Here is a 23,799-nt window from a genome sequence, read left to right on the forward strand (position 1 = left end):
TCTCTGTCCTGCAGCCCACTGAGTCTTCAGGGTTCGATCCGTCACTCGTCCTCGTCCCTGTCCTCTCACACATCGAGTGAGGCAGGAAACCTCGTCATAATGACCGACGGCCTGATGGGGGATCACCCCGAGGAAGCGTTACACATGCAGGTAAGGCTTGAAATAAAAACACACACTGGCATGAATGCAGTGGAAAAGCTATGAATTTGTATTGCACAGATTAAGATAAACTTAAAATATATTTATTTTACTTTGGGATGTAAAACATTGTATAATACTGTGATTACTTTTGTTGGTATCAATGTTGATACTATAACTGTAATGCTGCTGTCTTGATGCACTATTAATTAGCATCAACTTTAATTGTTAGTTTCCCATGTGCTAGATGCAATATAAATGGCAGGTGTAGCAAATACGTTTTCTATTATATAAAAAGTGCTTTTTACCCAAAGAAAACCCCAATTTAGAGTATGTTTTGTTTTGCAGCCGAGCCCCTCCTCCTCCAGCCTGAGCTCTATCCGCTCCAACTCTTCCCAGATTATTAACTCTGCTCCCTCGAGTGCCAGAGGTAAGTAAGAAAGTCACATGAGAGACGGATACAGACACTGAAATGATCAGTACTGGATACTGCCCCAACATTTCTATATCTGTGTATATGTCTTCATGGAGGTTTGAAACTATATTTCATAGATATCTCATTAGTTATATAAAGAAGGTAGCGGGACAATGAAGTTGCTGCATGTCGAAATGGTAACGTTTCCACATCTTTTCTCCGTCCAGGCTCTCCATCCTTGCCCGATAAGGCCAAACACAACCGAGAAGTGATGATACTGTTGCCGTCTCATCGTGAGAGAGCCAACAACATGTACTTCAACATGGCGGAGAATGGACAGGTAGGACTGATGTACAGCACCATAATGGTGTAAAATATACCATATGCAAAATGTGTTTGCAATCATTTCAATCAATGGGTGCTAAATGTTGATATGAGATTTTAAAATGTGTTTTTTACCTTAAATTGTAGTCAGTAACTTAATCCAAATATTACAACATTCAATTAACCTAACTGGATTGCTTTATGTTTCTTCTGGATTACCGCAATACCAGATACGCAAATAAAGATGAGAGAAAGAAAAGATGTCAGCATTATTTTGTATGTAACACAGAAAAAGGGGAACAACATCACAGCTGTGAAAATACTGTCATCACCCCAGGACTGCATTTGGCACATTAGTGTAGACTGAACCATGTCTTGTATTATGTTTGCTGGACCAGAAATTTGAAGCAGTTAGCTCATTTCCTACGAACCGTCTTTTCACGCTGGGATGCCTCTCGGAAAAAAGAATAATCTTGATTAACGAACAAGTGTGAAAACAATCCTGCTTGATAACTTGCGCTGTACTGTGATGTTGTTCCCCTTTTCTGCTGTACATACAAATCTTCCACACAGTGTAACATTAGTAATTGTAATGTGTGTGCATGTGCATGGTAGTATATCATTTAAAAAGGTATTGTTATTGTAATCCTGCTAATAATCCCTATTTTTTACTAAATGTATTGGCATCCTGATTATTCCCCTGTAACCGTACTACACTTTTTTTGTATCATTGTTACGTAACGCCGTTCCGTGTATTCAGTGACTCTTCAAGCCTGCATATCATTATACACTCTGTGTTACAGAACAACCACATGCAGCGTGCTTTACTTCAGCAAATAAGCCCCTGTAAGCCGTGTGCTGACCCTCACATGACTCTACCAGAGAAAGGTAACCCAACACAATGAAAGGTACAGTATCATGTACATGAGATATAACACAGTGTGTGTTGACATGTTTATGTATTCCCCCTGCAGTCTTTCCTAACGCTCCCAGCAGCTGGAGTCTGGATGGAGAGAACAGGGAGCCGGTGTCCTACATGCCAGCATCTACTGGAGGGGTAATCATGCCGCCAGTCCCACCCAGGTCCTTCCCACCAGGTATAGTCTCCTTTTGCTGAACACTCACAGGTTTTTATGGTGTTGAGAGCTTTTGAGATGTAGGCTGGATTTTCAAGGCTATTTAAGACCTTTACATAAGACCTTTTAAGTAAATTATTTATCTCCTTATATGAACTTCACTTTACAGGACACTTCCTGATGCACTGTGATGCGTTTCACCATCAGAACAGCGACCCTCCCCCAGCCCTGCCTGTCCGTTCTCTTCGAAAGGTAAAATATCAGATGCATGCAGCTTTGTAGCAAACTGTTGGCATGTCTTCCTCCTCATCCTCCTACTCTTTTCCTTTTCACTCTCCTCCTTGTTTGTCTTTATTTAAATTTTTCGAAATGACATTTTCAGTCTTTTGTCATGGTTACTCTGACTTTACAAAAACTCCTATATCCCAAGTTGTCAACTCCCACACGTTGTCTTCACTTACAGTCAATTTGTACACTACAGCGATGCCTGGTGATTGAGTGTAGTCACAGTATTTGTTTCACTCCAGTAATAGTTATATAAGTTATAAAAGGTTATAATTACAAAGCCATCTTCAAGTGTTTGACATATGGACACTGTCAGAATGATGAAGTAGTTGTTGACTCTTTATCTTCTTTCATTTGTTTTTCATTTGTAATTCCCATATTTTAGATAGCACGTGAAGGCAGCGTGAGTATTGATGAAATTCAGGTTGTCGTGACAAAACTGGACTATTTACTTCACTGTAAGTCAAGAGAAATACACTTATGACACCCGCTATCTCTCTGACTCTTTCTCTCGCCAGTCTCCTCTCCACCCGATCCCTGGCTCCCCCACCAGTCCTCAGTCAGCTTTGGGGGGCAGTAACTCCACTCTGTCAGGCAGCGCCAGCAGCGGTGTTTCCTCTCTGAGTGAGAGTAACTTCGGAGGCCAATATCCAGACCCCGGCCCCATCAGGAACGATGCCTTGGAGCCTCTTCCCAGTCACCTGTGGTCCCCCCCCTGACGAATACCTGGCCTCCCCCTACCTGCACATCCACTACGGCGGACCAGAGATCGACTCCGTGGACCCGGTCCGCCCCTTCCATTACCGCAGCCCAGCATCGCACCCGCACAACCACCAGCATCCTCACGCTCACGCCCACCCGGGGCTGGACAGCCACTCCCACGGGCCGCCGCCTCACCACCACGCTCCCACTCACGGCCCCCACCACATCCCTTACCGTCGGCCTCAGCCTCCATCCGTACCGCTCAAACCCTACCTGAGAGAGGGCTGCATCCCTGAGGAAGATCTGCCGCCTCAGCCCATTCCGCTGCCCCGCAGGATCTTCCACTCCCCTCACGGCCACCGGGAGGACCAGGGGAAACACCCCTGGGAGCAGTGCATCAGCGAGGAGCACGAGGAGACCCAGTGATGACGAGGCTCCAGCTATACTTCAGTTAGAGCTTTCTTCTTCTTGTCTTCTTCCCTTCATTTGCACTGAGTTAAAGGAGCAGTAACAGGGAGATTCTTATGTGAAGCAGTGGAGGGCGTTCAGTCGACCCTCCTCGCTCTGTGATTTAATTTCAGTGCACACGAAGGAAAGAAAGGAGGGAGTGAACCTGGATGAATCCACAGTACGAGGCTCATCTGCCGTCACTGCTCCGCGTGGCCTCTTAGATATAATTAAAAGAAATGTATCTGTTGAACAATCAGACAGATTAACTTTGTTCAGAAATTGATATTGATTGTACACACTTGTACAACTCGTCTGTGAGCATGTTTTTTGATTTGAGAATAATACGACAACAGTTTTGTGAAATATGACGACCTTGATCAACATGATCCCAGGTGCAGTATAAGCTCTGAACTCCTTTAATTTTGCTTTTCATGGCATCTTCACAACACGAGGCAACTACCGAAGGTTATTATTCATAGTGAAGTGACTTCTCTGCTTTAAATGCTTCATATATATGAATTCTTATTTTGATAAATAAATACATAATACAAAATACATTATAGTGTTTTCAAAGGCTTATATCCATTATGTTTTTCAAAACACTGTTAAGTGCTCCTTAATAGTGAATCATATCAAATGGCGCACTCTGACACGTGTTGCTGCCGGGCTGTCATGAATCGCAGGTCTCTATGGTTGGACCAACATCTCAAGGGACATGAACTTCAGTCACTGACGATTTCCCATCCGTACCATAGCGTATGGAAACCTACGTGAATGTATTCAGACGAGATGTTCTATTTGTATTGCACAAGCTGCAATGCTGGTGTTTGTTTAAGTGCTTTAAGTTCAGTCTATGTTGAAGAAGTCTCTACTTGTCTCTTTCGTGTGACAAAGAAACGTCGAGAGAAAAGAGAGGGGAAACCGAGGACATTGACAGACGTGTACAACACCTGTCATGTTTCATGGAACGAGAACTCTCCACATCTCAACCACCTGCTGGACTCTGAAAACTAACACGTTTCTCTTTCTCCCTCCATACTTTCCCTTCTCTGTATGGTTGTCAGACAATGTTATAAAGCAGTGAGGGCTGAACCTGGACAGCTGCAGTGGCATTGTGTTGCGTCTGATGACACAGTCTAGACCCCCGCCCGCTGAGTTGCCAGTCGAGGAGCCCACTCAGACAGCGTTGGAATCGCCTACCTGCCTTAAGTGCACTCAAATGCAGTTTGACCTCTCATCCGGACTGTGAGAAGTTAATTCAGCGACAGTCGTTCTCCTTTTCATTCGGTTCACTATACGCTCCCTAAAGGAAAAAAAAAAGATATCTACCTAGTGATGTTTTGTATGGTTTCGTCCCGCTTTGGTTTCAGGTCGTTGTTTGGTTTGTAGCGCTAATATTTCTTATTCTGCCTGCGGCTGTTTCTCAATCACCTTCTGTTGAGTGAAAACTAATGATGTGTTTCAGAAGAATGCTGAAGCCCAGCCTCAGAGAGAGAGAGAGAGAGAGGTTTACTTTTTGTGGAGCAGAAGAACAGCGCTCTTTATCACGATGTAGTGGGTTGGAAGGATATAGCTAATATTTTAACAATTACTTGTTTTCCTGGTTGTTGTTTTTTTTGCAGGTGGAAGCTTTGTGTTACTGTACATCAAGTTGTCAGCTGACTAGACAACATCTATTTTTGTATGTGAGATCATCAGTTGTGTGAACATATTTCAGAAAACGTACCATGACAGAAGGCCTAGTTACTGCATCAGCTGCTGTACTTTGTATGAAGATGAACCTGAGGTTAGATATATACAAAATGTGAGTATCTCTTGTTAGCCTGATGGCACTGAGGATAACTGGTGACTGAAGTGATACTCAAAATATAGGTACAATAGAATTTTTCAATGTAAATTCTGTTATTGTACATACAGCAGTATTGTGAAATATTTTTGAGAATTATTGCAGATGCCCAGAAAAGGTTTATCGTTGTTTTGTGTATATACATGTACTCCAGAGATCAGTGTAATTGATAAATATCTATAATCAGTGTTTGAAAAAGGACAAATCCATTAGACTGTGGCTGTCTCCACCGTTCTTGACTTTGAGTCTTCTCATATAAATACTTTATACACTTTTCAATGTGCTTTCCTGTACATATGGTGTTAGCATGATCAAACAGTGTTTGGTTGTAAAAGTGGTTTTCCTACTCCCATAACTGCTGTGGTATGGAATTCATTAACGATGCCAAACATTAAAGACAATCTTTTATCAGCTCTAACTCTTCCTCTTTACCTTTGCTTTGCTGTGCTGTGCTGTGCTGTTATTGCTGTAGCAGTATGTCAAGTGGACAGTAGAGGTCGCTGTTTGTCGTGAAAACGCATGAAGCAGACACCAAAGTGGTGTGAATGCAGACAGTTTTTGTACTACTTGCACTGTTTTGTGTGTGCGTGGGTGTGTGCTACTGTGTGCGGTGGAAGAAGTATTGAGATGTGTTATTTAAAGTAAGCTTACTTACTAATTACAATGATTCATATGACAATGTAAAAGGGGTACTTCGTAGTTATGAATCTTCACTTTTACAGAGCGTCATTTTCTGGTGCAGCAGGAAGCTGTACACCATCTGCTTAGCAGACGAACACAGTTAGCATTTAGCAGCTCATGAGCCAGACATTTCCCTAAGGAGAAAAACAGCTCAAAGAGGCTGAATAACTGCACGAATAACTGCACGAATAACTGCATGAATAACTTGCAATCACCAGGTGACAACCAAACTCTACCTCTGCATTGTACTTCAGTATCTATGAACTTGAATTCCACCACTGTCGCAATTGAAGTGTGTGTGTGTGTGTGTGTGTGTGTGTGTGTGTGTGTAACAGCATGTCACACAACCCCTGGGTCCATCACAGATGAAGAAATATGTAAAATAAATATATAAAAGACAAACTCTTGTCAGTTGCAGTGACAGCTAAGGTCCCTGCACAAGCTTCACACTGTCACTAACGTTGTTCTTTGATATTCAAATTCAGCACATCTTTTTTTAATCTTTTTGATATATGATAATGCAGCTGGAGTTGAAGTGAAGTTTTATTCTTTCATAGAAAGAAAAGAATGCGGTCTGTGTTATAAATAAATGTAAGGTTGTAGTGGCAATACTTTCTCTAAATATCATGAATATGCTTCTTAGTCAGTTTACACCATCTCAGTAATCAGTAGTGATGTGTGGCCTACAGGTGGCACAAGTGACCCATTAATAGTTCATGTAGGGTAGTTAGAAATAATCAGATCTAATCTGTTTGAAAACGCAACATTAAAAAGCAAAGTAGAAGATTTATATTTTAGCTCACTCACTAGCATTAGTTCTGTTTATTTTACTTGCTTTATTGTTACTATGGTTAAAATTAAAGTGTAAGAATGAGAGGAAAGATAAAAAAGGATCAATAGATAGAAAAGGCCTTTCATGCTAAAAAGATCAAAGAAGAAAATCAAGAATTTCAAGGCTCCTCCGTGTCATAATTGAGCCATGCCGCTCGTTGGACTCGAGCTGAATAACACTGAAGTTGTAACCGTGCAGCTGTGTTTATTTGCCTCGAAAATGTCTTTGGTAACAATGAGGACTGTGCACTCTTCGTGTCTCGCATATCCATGATGCAGTCACAAAAAAAAATAAAAAAAGCAGAAATAAGGATGAAAGGATCCTAGCTGCCTCTCCAGAGGATGATGATGCTGTGGTGCATGCTGATGCAGATTCATTTTTACAGCATCACTGTGGCTCCTCTTATTTTTCCAGCTATCTCCTCTATAGCTATATCCATCTACTTTTATGCCCTTTTTCTTTCTTCATCGCAAACTCCTCTGTCTATAATAATGTGCTCTGGATCTGTTTTTGTTTGTGCACACTTCCATGCATGTCAGTACAATGTGTGGCATGCAGGCAAAGCTCTTCCCTCTTCTGGGGTTGCATCGTCTCATTCTGCTGTTATTGTTTGGGGCACAAGAGCACAGTGATGTGAAAAGCATCTCTCATACATTTTGGCAACTGGAAAGACAAGCTGCCATCCAGCCTTCTGTTTGGAAGAAAAAAAAATCACCTGGATCTGGCATCGCATCTCTTTGTGTGCACAGTGTGTTCTTAAGCAGCTGCATTCATTTGACACAGATTTGGTTCAAGTGCTTTGTCTACGGTTTGAATGCCTGTGAAGCTAATGAACAGACGGGCAGCCTTTTGTGCAACAAATAAAGTAGGAGACAAATACGTCAAGAAACAAAGACTTTTAATAAATGAAACAATACTAATAAATAAAGATTAAACAAGTTGCACATTCAAAATAAAATCCCACAAAACGAACATAACACTGAACAGTAAAGTACAGTACCATAGCACAGATTAATAAAAAACAAAAACAAAATCCCAACCCCCCCTCCCCCCAAGACATTTACAAATTTTCTTAAAAACTTCAAGAGGCAAACATAGACATTGTATAAAAGCATCATACAGTAGAGCATTTGTCATCTGAGTATAATTTACAAATTTATTGAAGGATAAATACTTATAGCTGATCTCTAACTTGAGATGCACATGTGAAAACTGTGATTTAAACATGTATTTCTCAGGTGAGGTTCCAGCCCTTCTTTTAGTGATCAATAACAGTGATGAGGTGACGATGAAAGCAGTCCATCAATTCATGGGAAACTCACAAATTATCTATAACCGTAAATAACTTTTAAAAGCTTTATCCACATCTCCATTGGTCTCTTCTCTGTTGGTGCATCAAAGAATAAAAGTCAAGAGCATCTCTGCCAGCGGATATGGCTACATCAGGCGTTTTTGTGGAAGAACACTGCAGCTATCCTTCGTCTGACTCCCCAGACACGGAGCTCAGGGGGCTGCATCAGTAAGGAGCAAACTTCTGTCTTTCTGGCTTTTTGATGCAGTTGGCTGAGGAGATTTTGGCGGTGTAGGCGGCCAGAGCGGTGTGGGAGGGTGCTGCAGTGACAGCTACAGTGGGGCCGGGGCTGGATAGAGTCAGAAAGGGGACCGACTTCATCCCCAGCAGGCCGGAGAGCGGCATGGCACCGTACGGGGTGCCCAGCATATGAGCCGGGGTCAGGGCGCCCATGGTGGCCAGGGTGGATGCGGGGGAGGCAGCTGGGGAGGCTTGCTGGGTGAAGGCCATGTTGAGGTCGACCGGAGCTCCCATGGTGGCTGCCTGGGCTGTGGATTTGGCTGTCTCTAAACTATGATGGCAAAGATAGGAGGATGGAGGATAGGGAGACATGGGTAAAGGACATATAATGAAGATTAGAGGATTATACTGTTGCTACAACACTGGGTGAAGGGTCTGGAATGTCTAAAGGGGAAATCCACTGATTTTACACATCAAAGTCTTGGTCACGGAGAGGACATCTGTATATGTGTAAAAATCTGAAAAGAGCCTTTTGTGGCTCCAGAGGGAGCTGTGAGAAATCTAATAAATTGCCTCAATTGATGTCACTTGAGTAAGCGTCGGTTGGGGTTTCAAACTTTAACTTTGTAGGACAAAACAATCTGTGTGTGTGGCGTTAGAAAGAAGTGAGCTTATCAGACCTCTGCAGCCTATTCCTCATCTCTACTATCATAACACGTCACGTCCAAACGAACTGTTGGCGACCAAGTTGCATTTTGGGCGCTGCCATGTTTTGACAAGCAAAAAGAATAAATGGATATATAATTTATATATATATATTTGGGTCTGCTGCACAGATGTTGATAAAAAAATCTATCCATCATGAGTCCGGCAGTTATAATAGAAGTGCTAAATAAGTGGAGTACTCTTTTGAGTAGAGCTATACACCAGTTAAACTTAAAAAATGGGACTCTGTTGGAAGTCTAAAAATAATATAGTAGCCTTTATACAGTATAGTAAAACATATCTTTAAAGGTGGGGCTTATTAAAGTGACATTAAACATTAAAGTGATGAACAAATAAATGCAGATAATTCAATAATATAATAAACATTATTTCGAAATGAGTACTTCAAAGCTACTATTACTATAATTGTTGTATTTTGGTGCTAATACTTTTGCATTTTTACACATTACTTTTTTGAGTATTTAATTAATGAATCTACCATAACTAATCACTGCTTTAATGCTCCACCCGGCTAGCACGCTAAGTGATGTTACCTGAACCGGTGCGCGCTGCATCTGGCTACATACTAAATGCTAAAAGAACGTTTACCTTCAGTGAGGTGTGTGAGGACTGTGACTGTGACTGGGCATTGGACATTAGGACACAGACACTGAGTGGACTAGTTGTGTTATGTTTTGTGAAAGAAGAACACAGAAGTTAAACCTGGAGCAGATTGAATGCTAGTTGTATGCACCGAGAAGTACATCTCAGACAGGTAAGTAGCCTACAACAAGGAGAACATCAGTGTAGAGTTGTGTGCTTGTGTAGGCTTCCAGCAGGTTGTGCACAAACTGTGCACAACCTGTGCAGCTGTCGTTTTGCTGTAAAATGTAAGAGTTTAATATATCTATGTGCTGTCTGCTTTGGTGATGTTTTATGCTGTTGATTGTGTAAGATTGTGTCAGGCTTTTCAATTTATGTGGCTTAATGATGTTTGTTGCACCCGCCCTTGTGTTCATAGCTCTTCTTATTTATTGTTTAATTTTTGTTTAATTGGGTGACTTTTAATTTATATGGCTTAATAATTGTTGATGCACCCGCTGTGGTGTCTCTAGCTCTTTTTATTTATTGGTTCATTTTTGTTTAATTTTCTGAGTTTTGTCCTCTTTATGGTTGTATAATTGATAATCAGTTGTGTGCACAGGCTGCAAAATGCCAAAGTATTGTAGAGTGGTTGCATAAATCATGGCATAATCTCCCCAAAATATGTTAGTTAGCAGGCAGATCTTTTCTACTACAGATTGCTTTTTTTGAATCTCTAATTGCAAGGACTAATAATTACGAAGGGAAGAGCCTTGAGTTCTGGTCTCATATTTTAATTAATATAAAGATAAAAACATAATAGAACACTAATAAGCTTTCTATTTTTATTATTAAAATGTGCTGCACCATTTGTTGTTTTGCACAATTAAAAAATCATTTTTTATTCTGACATTTTATTGGTATTAACTACTTTTATGTGTACATGTTCTTCAATTATTTACTTTAAGACTTTGTCTTGTGTTGCTCTAAGTATTGGTATAAAGTTAATTAAGAAAAAGATGCCAGAGCTGCTCTGCAAATCCTGAATTTCAACAAGACACTGCTTCTATGTCTTACAATATAACCCGGCTTTTAGTCATTCCCTCGAGGCCAATTACCAGCAGCACGAGGATATACCTCATTATCACTTATCACTCTACACAGCGTAACCTTTGACCCTTTTTAAACCAATGCAATTCTCTCAGGCCTGCACTTGAGGTGACTCATTATTAGATGGCTGTACACTGGGCCTTACCAGGAGGTAATGAGGTACTGGGCCAAGTTGATGCTGACCGGTGTTCCTGTGATGGTGACATGGCGGTCACTTGTCCCATCCAGCTGGCTGCCGATCTTGATCTGAGCTCCTGACACCTGCCTGATCTCGTTGATCTTAGTGCCCTGACGGCCGATGATCGAGCCGATCAGCTGCAAAAAAACAAAGGCAGAGACGGATTGGTCAGTTTAAGGGAAAAAGCAGATTTGCGTCACTAGAAAAGAGTTAAATAAATCGTTTGACTGATTCCAGCCTTTTGTTATTGTCAGTTGTAATGCCGATGAAAAAGAAAACCCTAGAACAATAAAAAAAGGTGCGTGCTGCTGTTGGGCCGACTTAATGCAGACCACTTCGAATATTGCACTTACATTGCCTTCAATGGATTGGTCATCCATCATGCATGTCAAAAGCACTTTTTTTCTTCCTGGAGTCTCCCTTAATTGCTACTGCGTGTGCACCGGTAAAAGTTACGGAGGAAGGCACATTTGCCTCTCATTAATCTGAGTGGCTAAAAGGTTATTGATTCCTCAGAGTGGTGATGACTTCCCAAACAAATCACTTCCCAAACACATGCCAGCTAGATGCATCTCCGCACTAATGGAAAACATAATGGGAAAATAACTCAAATATATATAACGTACGGTCCCATCGGCTTGAGCGTTCTCTCTGCTCAAAGTAGATTAGACAATAACATGAGTTTTATTGCATTTCAAAATACATTATCACTTTTGTTCTGGTTTCATTACCCAACCTGGACCCCTGCCTATTAGTGACAATAGATATTTAACAGAGCCAAAGCTCGGGGTTTGCGTATCAGCTCAAGTACAGGGTGTCAGGGCTCAGCGACAGGGTTATGCTGCCAGATATATAGTGAGTGGGACAGACAGTGATGAAGTGCTTGTAGTATGCGTGTGTGCTGGCAGCTTAACAGCAACTGACGTAGGTAGAAATATACAACACACACACACAAACACGGTGCTCCACTCGTCCCTGCATTTCACATTCCTTTCCTGAGAAGTAAGCAGCCTGTTCCACAATGTCTGATTTGTCACACAGCGACCTGGTTGGTCCGCCTGGCTATTATTGGCTCAGCAGTTTATCCAGGGGGGGTAGAGACACACCGAGAGCAGCCAGCCTAAAGAGCAACTCTAGAAACAATGGCCACAACACACCTCAAATCACAGATAACGTGTCCCTCCCACTGAGACCAAGAATCTCCACAGGACTCTGGCCTTTTACACCAGCTGTCAATAGACACCAGCTGTCAACAGCTCACCCACTTTGGTGTGCATGACCTCAGACAACAGCATTCCAATATGAACAACCTTAAAGAAAATGCCACCAGAGCCTGACACTGGAGACACGGCAGGTATGCTTGCGGTGTTGATTATTTTTCCTGAGCATTTAAATAACATTAATGCAGCACTATATTCCTGGTCTTCAACTATAAGTGGCCTACATATTGTCGAGTTCCTGCTGAGGCAGTAATTTGAAAGGACACAGGAAGAGGGATGGGATGGTGAGGGCGAAGCTATTTTTCTTCTGGCTAAATCTTCCTCGCGCAGAAGTACAGTACATACTGCTGACTTGGTGTTAGCAATTTCTCAATGCATCCGTGTGTGTGTGTGTGTGTGTGTGTGTGTGTGTGTGTGTGTGTGTGTGTGTGTGTGTGTGTGTGTGTGTGTGTGTGTGTGTGTGTGTGTGTGTGTGTGTGCACAAGTCTCCTTCGGTGTGAGCACAGAGCAGGATTGTGTGGCCTGCCTGAGGGGGGACGGAGGGCTGAGGAGGCTCAGTCATGGCTATAAGTCCTCTCTTCTGGAACAATGGCTGGAGCTTACAGCTGTCCCTGTCACATATAGCGCTGGACTCCCTCATTCCTCTGATGCATTGTGCCACTGGCTATGTGGGGGTTTACTTGGTTAAAAAAACCTTCAGGCATTTTAGAAATGTTGTTGAAGGGTTGCGGCTATATTCTATACGGTGAAACCTAATCAATCTACCTTATGTTCCTCTTATCTCTATTGTAAAACGAAGGCCGAACATTTATTTCACTGTCTGAAAGGGTTTCTTTGCCGATACCTGTAATAGAGGTAGACAGTAGAGAGCTTTTCAGTCAGATCCTGAATGCTAACACAATATAAACTGACTGGCAATATTCTATATGTTTCTTATTGTTAACAAACTCCATGAAAAGACCAAAAAACTGTTAAAAAACACCAGTGAGTTACACTTTTGCACTGGGTGACATATTGCTTAGCTGCAGTTTATTTTGAGTCAATCCCACATACGCCATCCTGCTGCTGTAAATACTCAGGCCTGTATAAATCTGCAGTTGAAAATAGTCCCAGCAAATACACTATTCAGGCTACTCCTGGTTGAGTAATGTTTGCTAAAAACTACAGTGCCTGGCTGTTTCAGGACATTTCTTAGCCTCTTTAAAAAAATGAAATTATATATCAATGACCAGATTTGAAAGATTTTAGATGTACGTCCTCGTTGGGAAGTAATGAGCCTGAGGTATTATCTTTGAGAAATTGATGAACACATTGTTTGTTTTGGTCTTTTCATACGATTTGTTTACAGGGAGAAAAATACAGAACACAAATGCCTTTCATTTCAATTTAAAATGAACATTTTATTCTTGTGGATAAACGTGCTTCTGTTTCGTATACTGGATATAAGAACTGCAAATTAAATCATAAATTGTTTCATTATAAATTTGACTTTATAAGAGAGCTTTCAAATGTTTTCCCCCAATAAATGCAAATTACTACAATTAATAGCCCGATGATCTCTGTAAAAAGCAGCCAAAGTACAATAGTACGACTTTATTTTTAAGTGGATCTATGCATCGTGATTTCTACGCTCGGATCGGAGAGATGTTTCATCAAACCCATGCGGAGGCTAAGTGAAGAGGGAAAGGATCTTTGGCTGTTTTCTTATTGGCTGTTTTGACAGCAGACAGCCTCTAAGTAGGTCAGGGAACATGAGAGGATTTACTGAGCACTCATGGGAGTCAATCTAAGACACTGCAACTGCAGCACAGACAATAATGCGAACAGATCCATATCAGCTCAGAATCCCTTTAACCTTGGGTTAGTCTGAGGTTAGAATAATGAGGATAATTAGTAAGTTGCCAACATGTCTCTCGTCTCTTTTGAAGTCACACCAGACGTCTTTGCAGTTGCAGCTACCGCATCCAAAGTCACCTGCTCCTGTGCTGTGTGCATGTGAGATGAGCGCTGATTTCCTGTTGTTCAGATGGGAAAACACAAACAACACGAAGAACAAAAAAGTTGCTTCTGCTTACATCATTGGGAATAAGCAGCTCCTGAGATGTCTGAGAGTTGGAGTCCATCCCTGATGAGAGGAAATACAGACATTGACTGAATACAATTGACATATCAGACATTTTAATATTCATTCAACTTCTTTAGTTAGTGAAGCCACACAATCTGGCATTGATATGCGGTATAAACCCTTTGAGCGGGGAACTGCTAGATATAATAAAGCAGTTAATTTCCATTTTAATAGCCTGATGTTTAACACGGCACTCATTCTTTTCCTTTTCCCGCTTCTCTGGCTCTGCGGAACGTATCATTTCACATAATAGTTTCTATGAGAGAGCTATAAAGCCTCGTCTCCTCCTTCCTCACTGACACAAGCACATCATCAGTGCTGCTAATGAAATCACGCCTTTATTTCTCAGGTCAACGGCAGGTGGAAAATATATGACAAGTTACAGATGGAGGAGCTTATGGCTTATTTTATCCATTTGTTTGACTGTCAGGATATAATCAAGCGCAAATACTGACTATTATTAATGCTTTACATACCAGGTATGATATTCGAAGCAGGCTGGGCCATTGGACTCAGACCTTGCTGCATTGACAGCTGATGCAGCTTTGCCATCTGTAAAGCAGAAAGCAGAACTTAAAGCAGTGTACACTGAACCGTAAGTGTTTTATATTACATTACAATATTTGCACAAATGGTCATACTGTACCTCTGAGTGTGGAATGCCATATTGGTTTTGCAAAGTGTAGGCCTGAAAAACAGCATTCTGCTTTAGAGAAATCACAGCAATAAAACATCACACACGGGGAAAGAAATCGGCATCCTCTCAATGAAAGTGCTTCACTGTCAATACAGGTTTGTTTCTCAGACTAAGAGAGACAAGTGTATAACCTTCAACATACTTTCTGGTTTACTCCTAGTGGCCTCTCTACCAATGCAGGTACCATTTACGTTTTGATTTTATTTGTGCAGGTTCTGAGATTTCTTCCTCCACCCCAGTGCAATAAAGGCAAATTGAATTTACTTGTGGTTCTCACATTACAACAAGAACAACTCTTTCCAAGCACAGTGTCCCTGCTACGCTGAATAGTCCACAGACTTCAGTGTGAACAGTTTTACGGACTATTTAGCAAAAATGTACTTTCCCAAACAGTTTTTGCTAAAAAACAAATACATTAATTACCATTTAGCATTGTTATTAAACTAAATAAGGAACTATTTCCTGTATTATATGTTCTATTGCCTAATTTTATTTTTATTACCCAGAAAGTAATAGACAAAGACAATTGTTTTGGATCAATTGGACCCCAGATAAGTTACTCGCTGTAAGACCTTTTATAGGTTATTAATCTCCGAATGAAATACATTTATTTATTTGGCATTATGAATCATTAGAGCTGTGGTAAAAGAACCGTCGAGATCAATCACACATATAGAGCAAATTCTCATAACATCAGGAAATATTCATTGAAGTATCTGATTAAAAGAAGGCCAGGGGTCTCCAGGACCCCAATCAGAACATTAGGAGTAAAGGTCTTTTCAAATCAAAATGCCCTTCACCTCCATTGTATCGGGATGGTAACACTAACACTAACGCAAATATCTCAAAACCAGGACAAATAAAGCTTTACTCTCTGCATGACTAGATACAACTGGAGGGAAGTGGAAGATGCATTTTCTTTTCACTAATTTCCGTCATTTGGGTGACCTGATCCTTTTTAGGAAGGATTTGCTAAAAGCATGCATTACTTACACATTGTTTGTGTAATCCTGCCTGTTGGCTGCATCATCTTTATATCTACTTGCAGTCCGCCCATCCCCCCATTCTCTTAAATAATGCAGACTCACATGTTAACTCTTTTCTCCCCCTCCAAACATCAATACTCACTTTAAATTCATTTATATCCATCCATCTATACATCCATCTGTCTATCTATTCTAACTCGATCCTGCCTGACGCCAGCTGTCTGGCTACTATTACCAGTCCATATGGTCATAAACCGGAGAGGAGAGCTCTGTCGTTATATTGTATCAGTACATTAGAGCTGCGTTTGTACAGGAAAGCACAAAAACACCACAAATTAGTAGCAATAATCTTTCAATTTACAGCATGAGTGATCTAAATCATGAAGTCTTTATATCTCATTACCCACAATTACATTCTGTATCAGTCTAAGGCTGATTTGTCAGAGGCTGCTGTTTCCCTCCTGATATTATGACAGTATCTGCTATTGCTGTCATGGGAGTATTTTCCTAAAGCCGAAATGTTTCTGGTGCAGAGCTAGGCAGGACAAAAAAAGAGACTGTGGTGTTGGTGGTGTGCAATGGCATCGTGTTTCAGGAGGGGTTATAGCTCTTATGACAGGGTAGAACAATAGCTGCAGCTTATGCTCAGCTGTTGTTTTTAATACCTCGTGCCAGATGATGGACTGTGTAAATTTGGACATACCACACAACCATAAGATCCTCACAGCCCTGAAACTCATTCCTGCTCTCTGCAATGAAGTTGAAGACCAGATTTTTTTATATTTTTTATATTCAGAAGAAGGGAGATTATTTACAGACTTCACATTAATCGGTGTCCAGTTACCTGCTGCAGGTCCAGGCCACCCTGAGTGACAGAGTACATAGGGTGGGGTGCAAATTCTGATGCTTCATACACCTACAAACACACAAGAGATGCACAAAAGGAACATATGTAGCTCATTACTGAAATATCTTCATGTTTATAAAGTCCAGAGAGTCATTAGTTTTGCAATGCAAAACTAATGAATGTGTTCTTACCAACTGAAAACCATGGTAAATTTCATGTAGAAATAATGAATAAAAACTTCCAAATACATTTTTTCCCCCTGCTCTTTTGCCACGGATCAAATTTGGTCTGAAATGGGCTCTCGAGGCTGCATTTCTGACACTCTAACACACCTAACAGGCTTATAAGCCATGACTCATCCGCAAACCCTTTTCCCATTCCACTTCATTTTCTCCTCTGACAAATTATACAAACATCCCTTATCACTGTGCTGCCTTCATTAAAGCCATCTCCCAGTGACCAGGATCTCACCCGGGTATAATTTGATAGCTTATTATGGGGAATATCAAAAACACAAAGCCATTCCATAAATTGACCAGAATCTGAGGCAGCACAAACACTGTCAGAACTGCTGACAGCTATGCAGAATATCTGACTGCTGCTGCAGCCAGAGGAGACGGCAGGTCTCCAGTCTTGCTTGCTAATCTTGTGACTTGCTCCATGGGGGTGGGTGGATATCTGTCCTTTCTCAAACAGCAGTGTCTATACCACTCAACCCTCCCCTCACACACACTCAAAAAAAAAAACCCACCTGATCCCCCACCAGGGAGCACCTACATGAGTCTTGTTTCCCCGGAGTGAGCCAAGAGTTCAATGAAAGATACCTTCTCCAATGACCATTTGTAGTTTCATGTAAATTGGGAAGGTGAGGGTGTCCGCCCCAAATGATAATCCAGTGGTTCTCTTTTTAGCTGTGCTAGCGGCATGACTCTATTGTTAGTCAGTCCATCACTTTAGTTCACAATACAATTTCTATTTCTATTACCAAACATTGTACAGGCATTCATTTAGCGTCAAAGTTTACCCTTATTCTGTGTCTAGCGCCACCATGAGGTTAGCATTAGTAGTTTTGAGTGAAATGTCTCGATCTATTGGATAGACTGCTATGAAATTGATTTCTGACTGGATAAATTGTAATCCATTAACTTCTCTTCTAGCACTACCATCAGGTGAACATTGTAATTTTGTTTGACTTTGATTTATAACTAAATATATACAGCTTGGTTATGCTAAAGAAAGGAAAAAAGAGAGCTAGAGAGAGAAGTTCAAACCCTGCTTAGTTTCAGCTTAGTTACAGCTGGCCAAGCAGTGTGTGAAGTTGGGGGAATGTAGGATTGTCGGTTTCGGAAATTAACAGAAATTATCGTACGCAGCCCGTTCACGGGAAGGTGCGTGGGCACGGAGTTTCCGAAGCTTTTTGAACATCGGACGAGCAGCTCTAGATGAATCATACTGGAGTCTTAATGACACCCCCTTCATCCTCAGCTGTACTTTGTGTGTATTGCTAAGTTGTAGCATATGTAAGCATGCTAACAAGTGAAACTTAGATGGTGACCATGGTTAACACTGTACCTAAATATCTGCATGTAGGCATAGTGCTGTACATAACTGCAGCCTCACAGAGGCGTTAGCATGGCTACTCGACTCGCCCTCCACTCCCTTGTAAACCATATTCATTTCCCAAAAACTATTAAGCTAAACTTTGCGAAATATCCCACAATATTGGCAGTGAGCACTAGAGCAAGATCTTTCGTATTTATTACTAGTGTTAACTTGACAAACATAATTTCTTTCTTTTCGACAAAAATCTGTTCATCTTGTACGCAACAGTCTAACCCTTAACCCCCTGGACAGTTCCTAAGACTGTAAAGGAGGATTCACCACACACAGGCAACAACTGCTAGTCTATGGTAGATAAACCAACGTGTGGTAAAATCTCTCACCTGGTTCCCTGCGATGAGGAGGGCAGCTGGTGAGGGGCTCGGTCGATAGGGGATGGTGGCACCCTTCGGGGGAGACTAAGGAGTCCAAAGCAAGACAAGGGGTCAGAGGTTGTAATACATCTTTATCATAAATCTCATGAATAAACTCACATGTACTCTGAAATGACGTCAGCACTTCAGTCAAAGAGTGAGACACTGAGCGCAAATGGTGTGTAACTCTGGTGCATTAAGGTACAATAACAATTAATGATGAACTAAACTGCTAATGACACCGACATTATTCCCTTCTTTGTTTCCTTTTGATATCGTTAGTCATTCATTGAATTATTGAAGCAGTGTAGTGAGAGCTCTCTGTGGATAATAGCTCTGAGCTTTAGTTTGCATCGGAGCTGCTGGCTCTGCAGTGGTTTGCCCTCTGGATAAATCAAGCATCCACTGACAAGGAGACATTTGAAGATAACATTCTTCAAACACCAATGAGAAAAGGAGATTATACAGAGTACATGCCACCATATATCTTATCAAGTAACTGCAATGCTGGCGATACTGTTTTTGGCTTTAAAATGTAGAGCATATTTTCCGCGGAAGCAGTCACAGCAAATTCTTTGTATAACTCTGCATAATTTAAATCTTGGAGCCAAAAGCAAGAAGCCGCTGGTACAGAATCCTAATGAAACTCCCAAGCCTTTGAAGAAAGCCCTGGAAAACTGGATCAAACTAGCAATTAGTCAGTCAGGTCCAGCTGCAATACTAAAACAAAAAGGACTTGTGCACTTCCATGAACACACAGGCAGAAACTGTGCTTGGGGTTGTTTTTCTCTCATCTCCTCGATTTTCTCAAGAGAGCTGTTGTCTAAAGGTGGATAGATATTGCTGCAGGCCAGTTTGTTTTCTGTTAGCAGCTTAGTGTCCTCTCCAACAATACTGAGCTCTGACCTGAGAGTTGCACCTTTTTGACTCCATCCGATGTCTTGCTCGGCAATTTAAAGCACAGAAGGTCCAAACAATAAAGAAACCTGGTACTCGATATTTCCTATGTTACATGATGATAACGCTGCACTCTGATCTAGTCATAGGTAGCATTACATAACAAAGAAAACTAACACAGCCTACTAAAAATGCATTATTAACTTCAGCTGCAGTGGAATAAACAATCTCTGAGTGCGATGAAAACATACATGTTACCGGCAATTATTTCCTTCACGTAGCTGCAGCAGCAGAACTCTGACAACATGTGTAAAGAGAGGAATGGTACGCTTCCTACCTCCAGGATTACTGTGCAGATGAGCCTGACACACTGGATTACGGACTCCTGATTCCCAGATATCGTCACTCCTCGCTCAGTAGAGTTGGGCAGCAAATCCCCTGCCACCTGTATCTGAGCTCCAGTGCTCTGCAAGTGATAGGGGGTTTTAAAAAAAAAGATTAGTTTGATTCCGATAAGACTAGTCGTGCCTCCATCCCCGATGGCTTTGCCGACATTATATTTTTCCACCTGTACTGACGGACTAACGTCAAGTCCTGTCAGGTTAGAGATAAATGAAAAGTCACCCTTGGTCAGCAGATGTAATTCTCTCAGTTTCAGCTGATATATTCCTAATAAAGCATATCTGCAGGAAAGGAGTGCTTTTAAAGATGTATCTACATTGGCTGATGTCTCTATCAGACTGCAGGGTTTTTGGAGGCCTTTGTTGAACCACACACACATCACAAGATGCTGTAAGGGAGCATGTGTCCTGTGACAACAAAACAAACAAAACAAATCCGTAACTGAAACAAATTTGGGTTATGAACATGGCAAGAAAATCCGTCTAACCGCAGAAAATCAACTAGATGCCATTGCCGTTGAAGGTAAAGGCTAAAATGAGAGAAGACACTATTTGTAGATCAGTACAGAGCTAAATTTACAGTGTCGAACGTCTCTGGCAACAGATCTGATACGTTTAATCCTAATGTTTTAACTGGGCCTAAATGAAGTCAGGAGTTTTTCCCTTTCAAAGTTGCCACTGCTGAGTCATACTGTTTGTTGTGTTAAGTGATCTATCCGGACTGCATTGTCTCACTAGTTTCCTTCCTTAATAGTCTAAATCCAATTTTAGTCTGGTGCCAACCTAATGGCAAATACCACCACTTTGGAAACATCTCAACAACTATTAGATGGATTGACATGACGTTCTTGTGTTTGCTGATAATTAGCAAATGTTAGCAAGCTAACAGGCTGAATTACGACGGTGAACATGATAAACATTATACCTGTTAAACAACAACATGTTAGCTTTGTCATTGTGAGCATGTTAGCATCCTGACGTTAGCATTTAGCTCACTTTTGTTTCCAAGTAGCCTTACAGAGCTGCTAGCATTGTTGTAGACTGTTGTTATTCACGACTTAGTAATACTAGTGCATCATTATAATTTTTGTATTTTATGTAAATTCTGCTTCTTGACATATGTCACTCGTCTGCAGCTTTAATGCAGTTTGCACATTATGATCGTTATGACGTTCATTATTTTATTTTGTTGCTGTAGATAAATATGATCACCTCCTTTCTAACTTTATTATATTAGTATACTTGAATTATAATTGCAAAGATACTAAATAAGAGCATCTAATACATACCCAAAATACAGTTGTGCAAGCAGGGAGGCTTGCTGCACACTAATAGGGCAATAAAACTGCATAATTGTGAAAAATGTAATATCTCTCCCTTCCAGCTGCAGTTTATTTTCCGTCATCTCCAGAAGCAGATTTGTTCTCTTCAAATGTCAGTGTTTGTGCAGCAAGGATGGGGAGGATGGGGTAGATTTGTGATCTGGCTGCTCACCTCTCTGATTTCTTTTATCTTGGCCCCTCCCTTCCCGATGAGAGAGCCACACTGGCTGGCAGGGATGACCAGCCGCAGGGTGACTGGTGGCTTGGAGCTGATGGTGCCGTTGGCCACCAGCGCAGTTAGGTCCTGGAGGGAGTTGGGGGGGGGGGGGGGGGGGGGGGGAGAAATGTGTGAGTCGGCATGAAAGAAAGAGGAGCGAGAGAGAGAGAGAGAGTCCCAGAGGGAAAGATCAGGCAGCAGGGGTCAAGGTGGAAATGGATGGGGAGAAAAGCAACCGTAGGCGGAGGGTTTTTATTTCCAACAATTACGAAAGGGTAACTCTATAGGGTTGAGATGAACCAATCTAACAAAGCAAAGCACAATTTCTACTGCATCAACATAAATTGAACATTAGGAAAATCATAAAAAGCAGATTCATCGCTGGAAGTGGCAGGTGGAGCTAAGAGCAACCCAGCATCTAGATGTAGATGAGAAGATGTAGTCCAGTCTAGTGTGGGGTCTTAGAAGGCTGTTCAATCATCCATATGAAATGCTGAATTCTCCGTGACATGGGTAACATTAATTACAGCACTAGCAGTGATCAAATGGTGCTTTGATATTTTCACTCTGCATAAAATGAGTCAGAACACATGTTCTCATGAACTTCCTAAGGCTAGCACACTGAACCTGCTCACCTTTCATTTCTTTGGAGAAGAACTAACTGAGGGAATGTAAAGTGAAAATATATATACCGTCATTTACTGCCATTTTCATTTGCTTAGTCCTATTTCTTGTCATCTAATGAAACTGCCATGAGATGAGATTCAATTTAAAGGGTTATTTCAACATTTCGGGACATAAGTTTAATTGTTTTCTTGCTGAGAACATCGATGTGTTAATTATGAAGCTATAAATCAGCGGTCGGTTAGCTTAGCTTATTATTAAGACTGGAAACGGCTCCGTCCCACGCTTAAAAATCTGCCTACCTCAAAAGCTCACTAATTAAGTCTTTATATCTTGTTTGTTTAATCTGTGCATAAACCAAAGTGTAAGAATAACAACATGCTTTTTATGGGTATTTATGCTAAGCTAAGATAACTGTCTACTGGCTCCAGATTCATATTTATATCACAGATATGAACGTGGTATCAATCTTCTTATCTAACTCAAATAATTCAACGTTCCAGCGAAGGAAGGACTTCTTGTTTTTAATGTAATACGTTAATACAATAGCGTCTATCCTAGTATCCTGGTGTGGACTGAAACTTTCTTTTGGTTTACTGTGGTTTACCCTGCACCAGCTAGCACCCAGGAGAGAAGCGCCACAGCAGCTGTGCATCGGGTATCTTCAGTTTTTTGGACTTTCGGCAAGAAAAGGGATAAGCACATTTCCCAAAACATAAAGTACATTTGTATATATGCAACTAACAAAGTCTGATGATAATAACAGCCCAAGAAAGAATGGGTGCATTATCTATGGGTATATTGTACGCATTTGGATCAAGAACCTCAGTGATTTGAGTGTTCTTACAGCGCAGGTAGCAAGCATCCGGTGTCTGCTCTCCTGTGGGTGGAGATTGAGCTTTTAATTAATGAACAGTGTGTCTCTGCGAACCTTTGAAATGTAAATAGGCTGCGCTGTCTCTCTTTCCATCACAGTTCAACCCGCAACAAAATGTGTGACAGAATGCAAAGCACGCTGCTTGTTTTCGAACAGTTTGTGTTTGCAATAAAATTAGCAGAGTTTGACTTTAGAGGGGACAGTGTGGATGTGTAACCTCAAGGGATTTTACTTATGAAAGGAACTGCGTAATGTTTCCAATAACTGGGAACTTTATATTTGAAAAGCATATTCTGATGTGGCTCTTGTGCCTCCGTGTCTATATTTAGTGAGGCGGATCAGGCTCTCTGACGTCTCGTCTCATTAGAAGAGGGGCACGCAGCTCGTCGGTACAATCACAAGACTCTGGGCTTTTTTTATTGATTTGATCTAAAAATATGAGCCACATCTTAACAAATGTGAACGTTCCCATACTTCACTGTGACATCTTAGCGGGAAAAAAAACAAAAATCTCAAAGTGAATTGGCAGAAATAAGACACAATCACTGCTCACACAAAGGGGGCTTAAATCCCCAAAGCATATTGTGTTGCCTGTGGGATACGGACTCGAACACAAAGAGATTATGTGGCCTTCACGCTTGTCTGCCTCAACACCTGGGAACAAAATACATGTATGATATTGTAGTGCTAGCATGTATTGTGTTATTATAGCATTTCTTTCAGATATCATATCACCTATGTTTCAAAATGTTTTTGTT

The 23,799-nt window shown here is 41.2% G+C and overlaps 2 protein-coding genes across 4 annotated transcripts in view; one reads left to right on the forward strand and one right to left on the reverse strand.

Annotated features, from left to right (window-relative positions):
• LOC115011008 (dedicator of cytokinesis protein 3-like) overlaps positions 1–5,654 on the forward strand; it is a 48,359-nt gene extending 42,705 nt beyond the window's left edge. The window contains 8 exon segments of the mRNA XM_029435935.1: positions 15–150; positions 487–568; positions 781–893; positions 1,681–1,765; positions 1,852–1,974; positions 2,123–2,205; positions 2,757–2,948; positions 2,950–5,654. Coding sequence (XP_029291795.1) covers positions 15–150; positions 487–568; positions 781–893; positions 1,681–1,765; positions 1,852–1,974; positions 2,123–2,205; positions 2,757–2,948; positions 2,950–3,366 — 1,231 coding nt within the window. The 3' untranslated portion in view covers positions 3,367–5,654.
• A 2,118-nt stretch (positions 5,655–7,772) lies between these two features.
• The window catches only part of LOC115011138 (poly(rC)-binding protein 4-like), a 32,461-nt gene continuing 16,434 nt past the window's right edge, over positions 7,773–23,799 (reverse strand). Inside the window, exons 6-14 of one of the 3 annotated variants that reach the window (XM_029436117.1) lie at positions 21,496–21,627; positions 19,938–20,066; positions 18,674–18,748; positions 16,728–16,799; positions 14,847–14,903; positions 14,677–14,752; positions 14,151–14,200; positions 10,823–10,992; positions 7,773–8,611 (exon numbers count right to left, since the gene is read on the reverse strand). In XM_029436117.1, coding sequence (XP_029291977.1) covers positions 8,266–8,611; positions 10,823–10,992; positions 14,151–14,200; positions 14,677–14,752; positions 14,847–14,903; positions 16,728–16,799; positions 18,674–18,748; positions 19,938–20,066; positions 21,496–21,627 — 1,107 coding nt within the window. In that variant the 3' untranslated portion in view covers positions 7,773–8,265. Of the gene's footprint in view, positions 8,612–10,822; positions 10,993–14,150; positions 14,201–14,676; positions 14,753–14,846; positions 14,907–16,727; positions 16,800–18,673; positions 18,749–19,937; positions 20,067–21,495; positions 21,628–23,799 lie in introns of all 3 variants that reach the window. The other 2 variants (XM_029436116.1, XM_029436118.1) reach the window with 2 other exon arrangements.

This window comes from Cottoperca gobio, chromosome 7 (assembly GCF_900634415.1).
Source record: "Cottoperca gobio chromosome 7, fCotGob3.1, whole genome shotgun sequence".
Taxonomy (NCBI): Eukaryota; Metazoa; Chordata; class Actinopteri; order Perciformes; family Bovichtidae; genus Cottoperca; species Cottoperca gobio.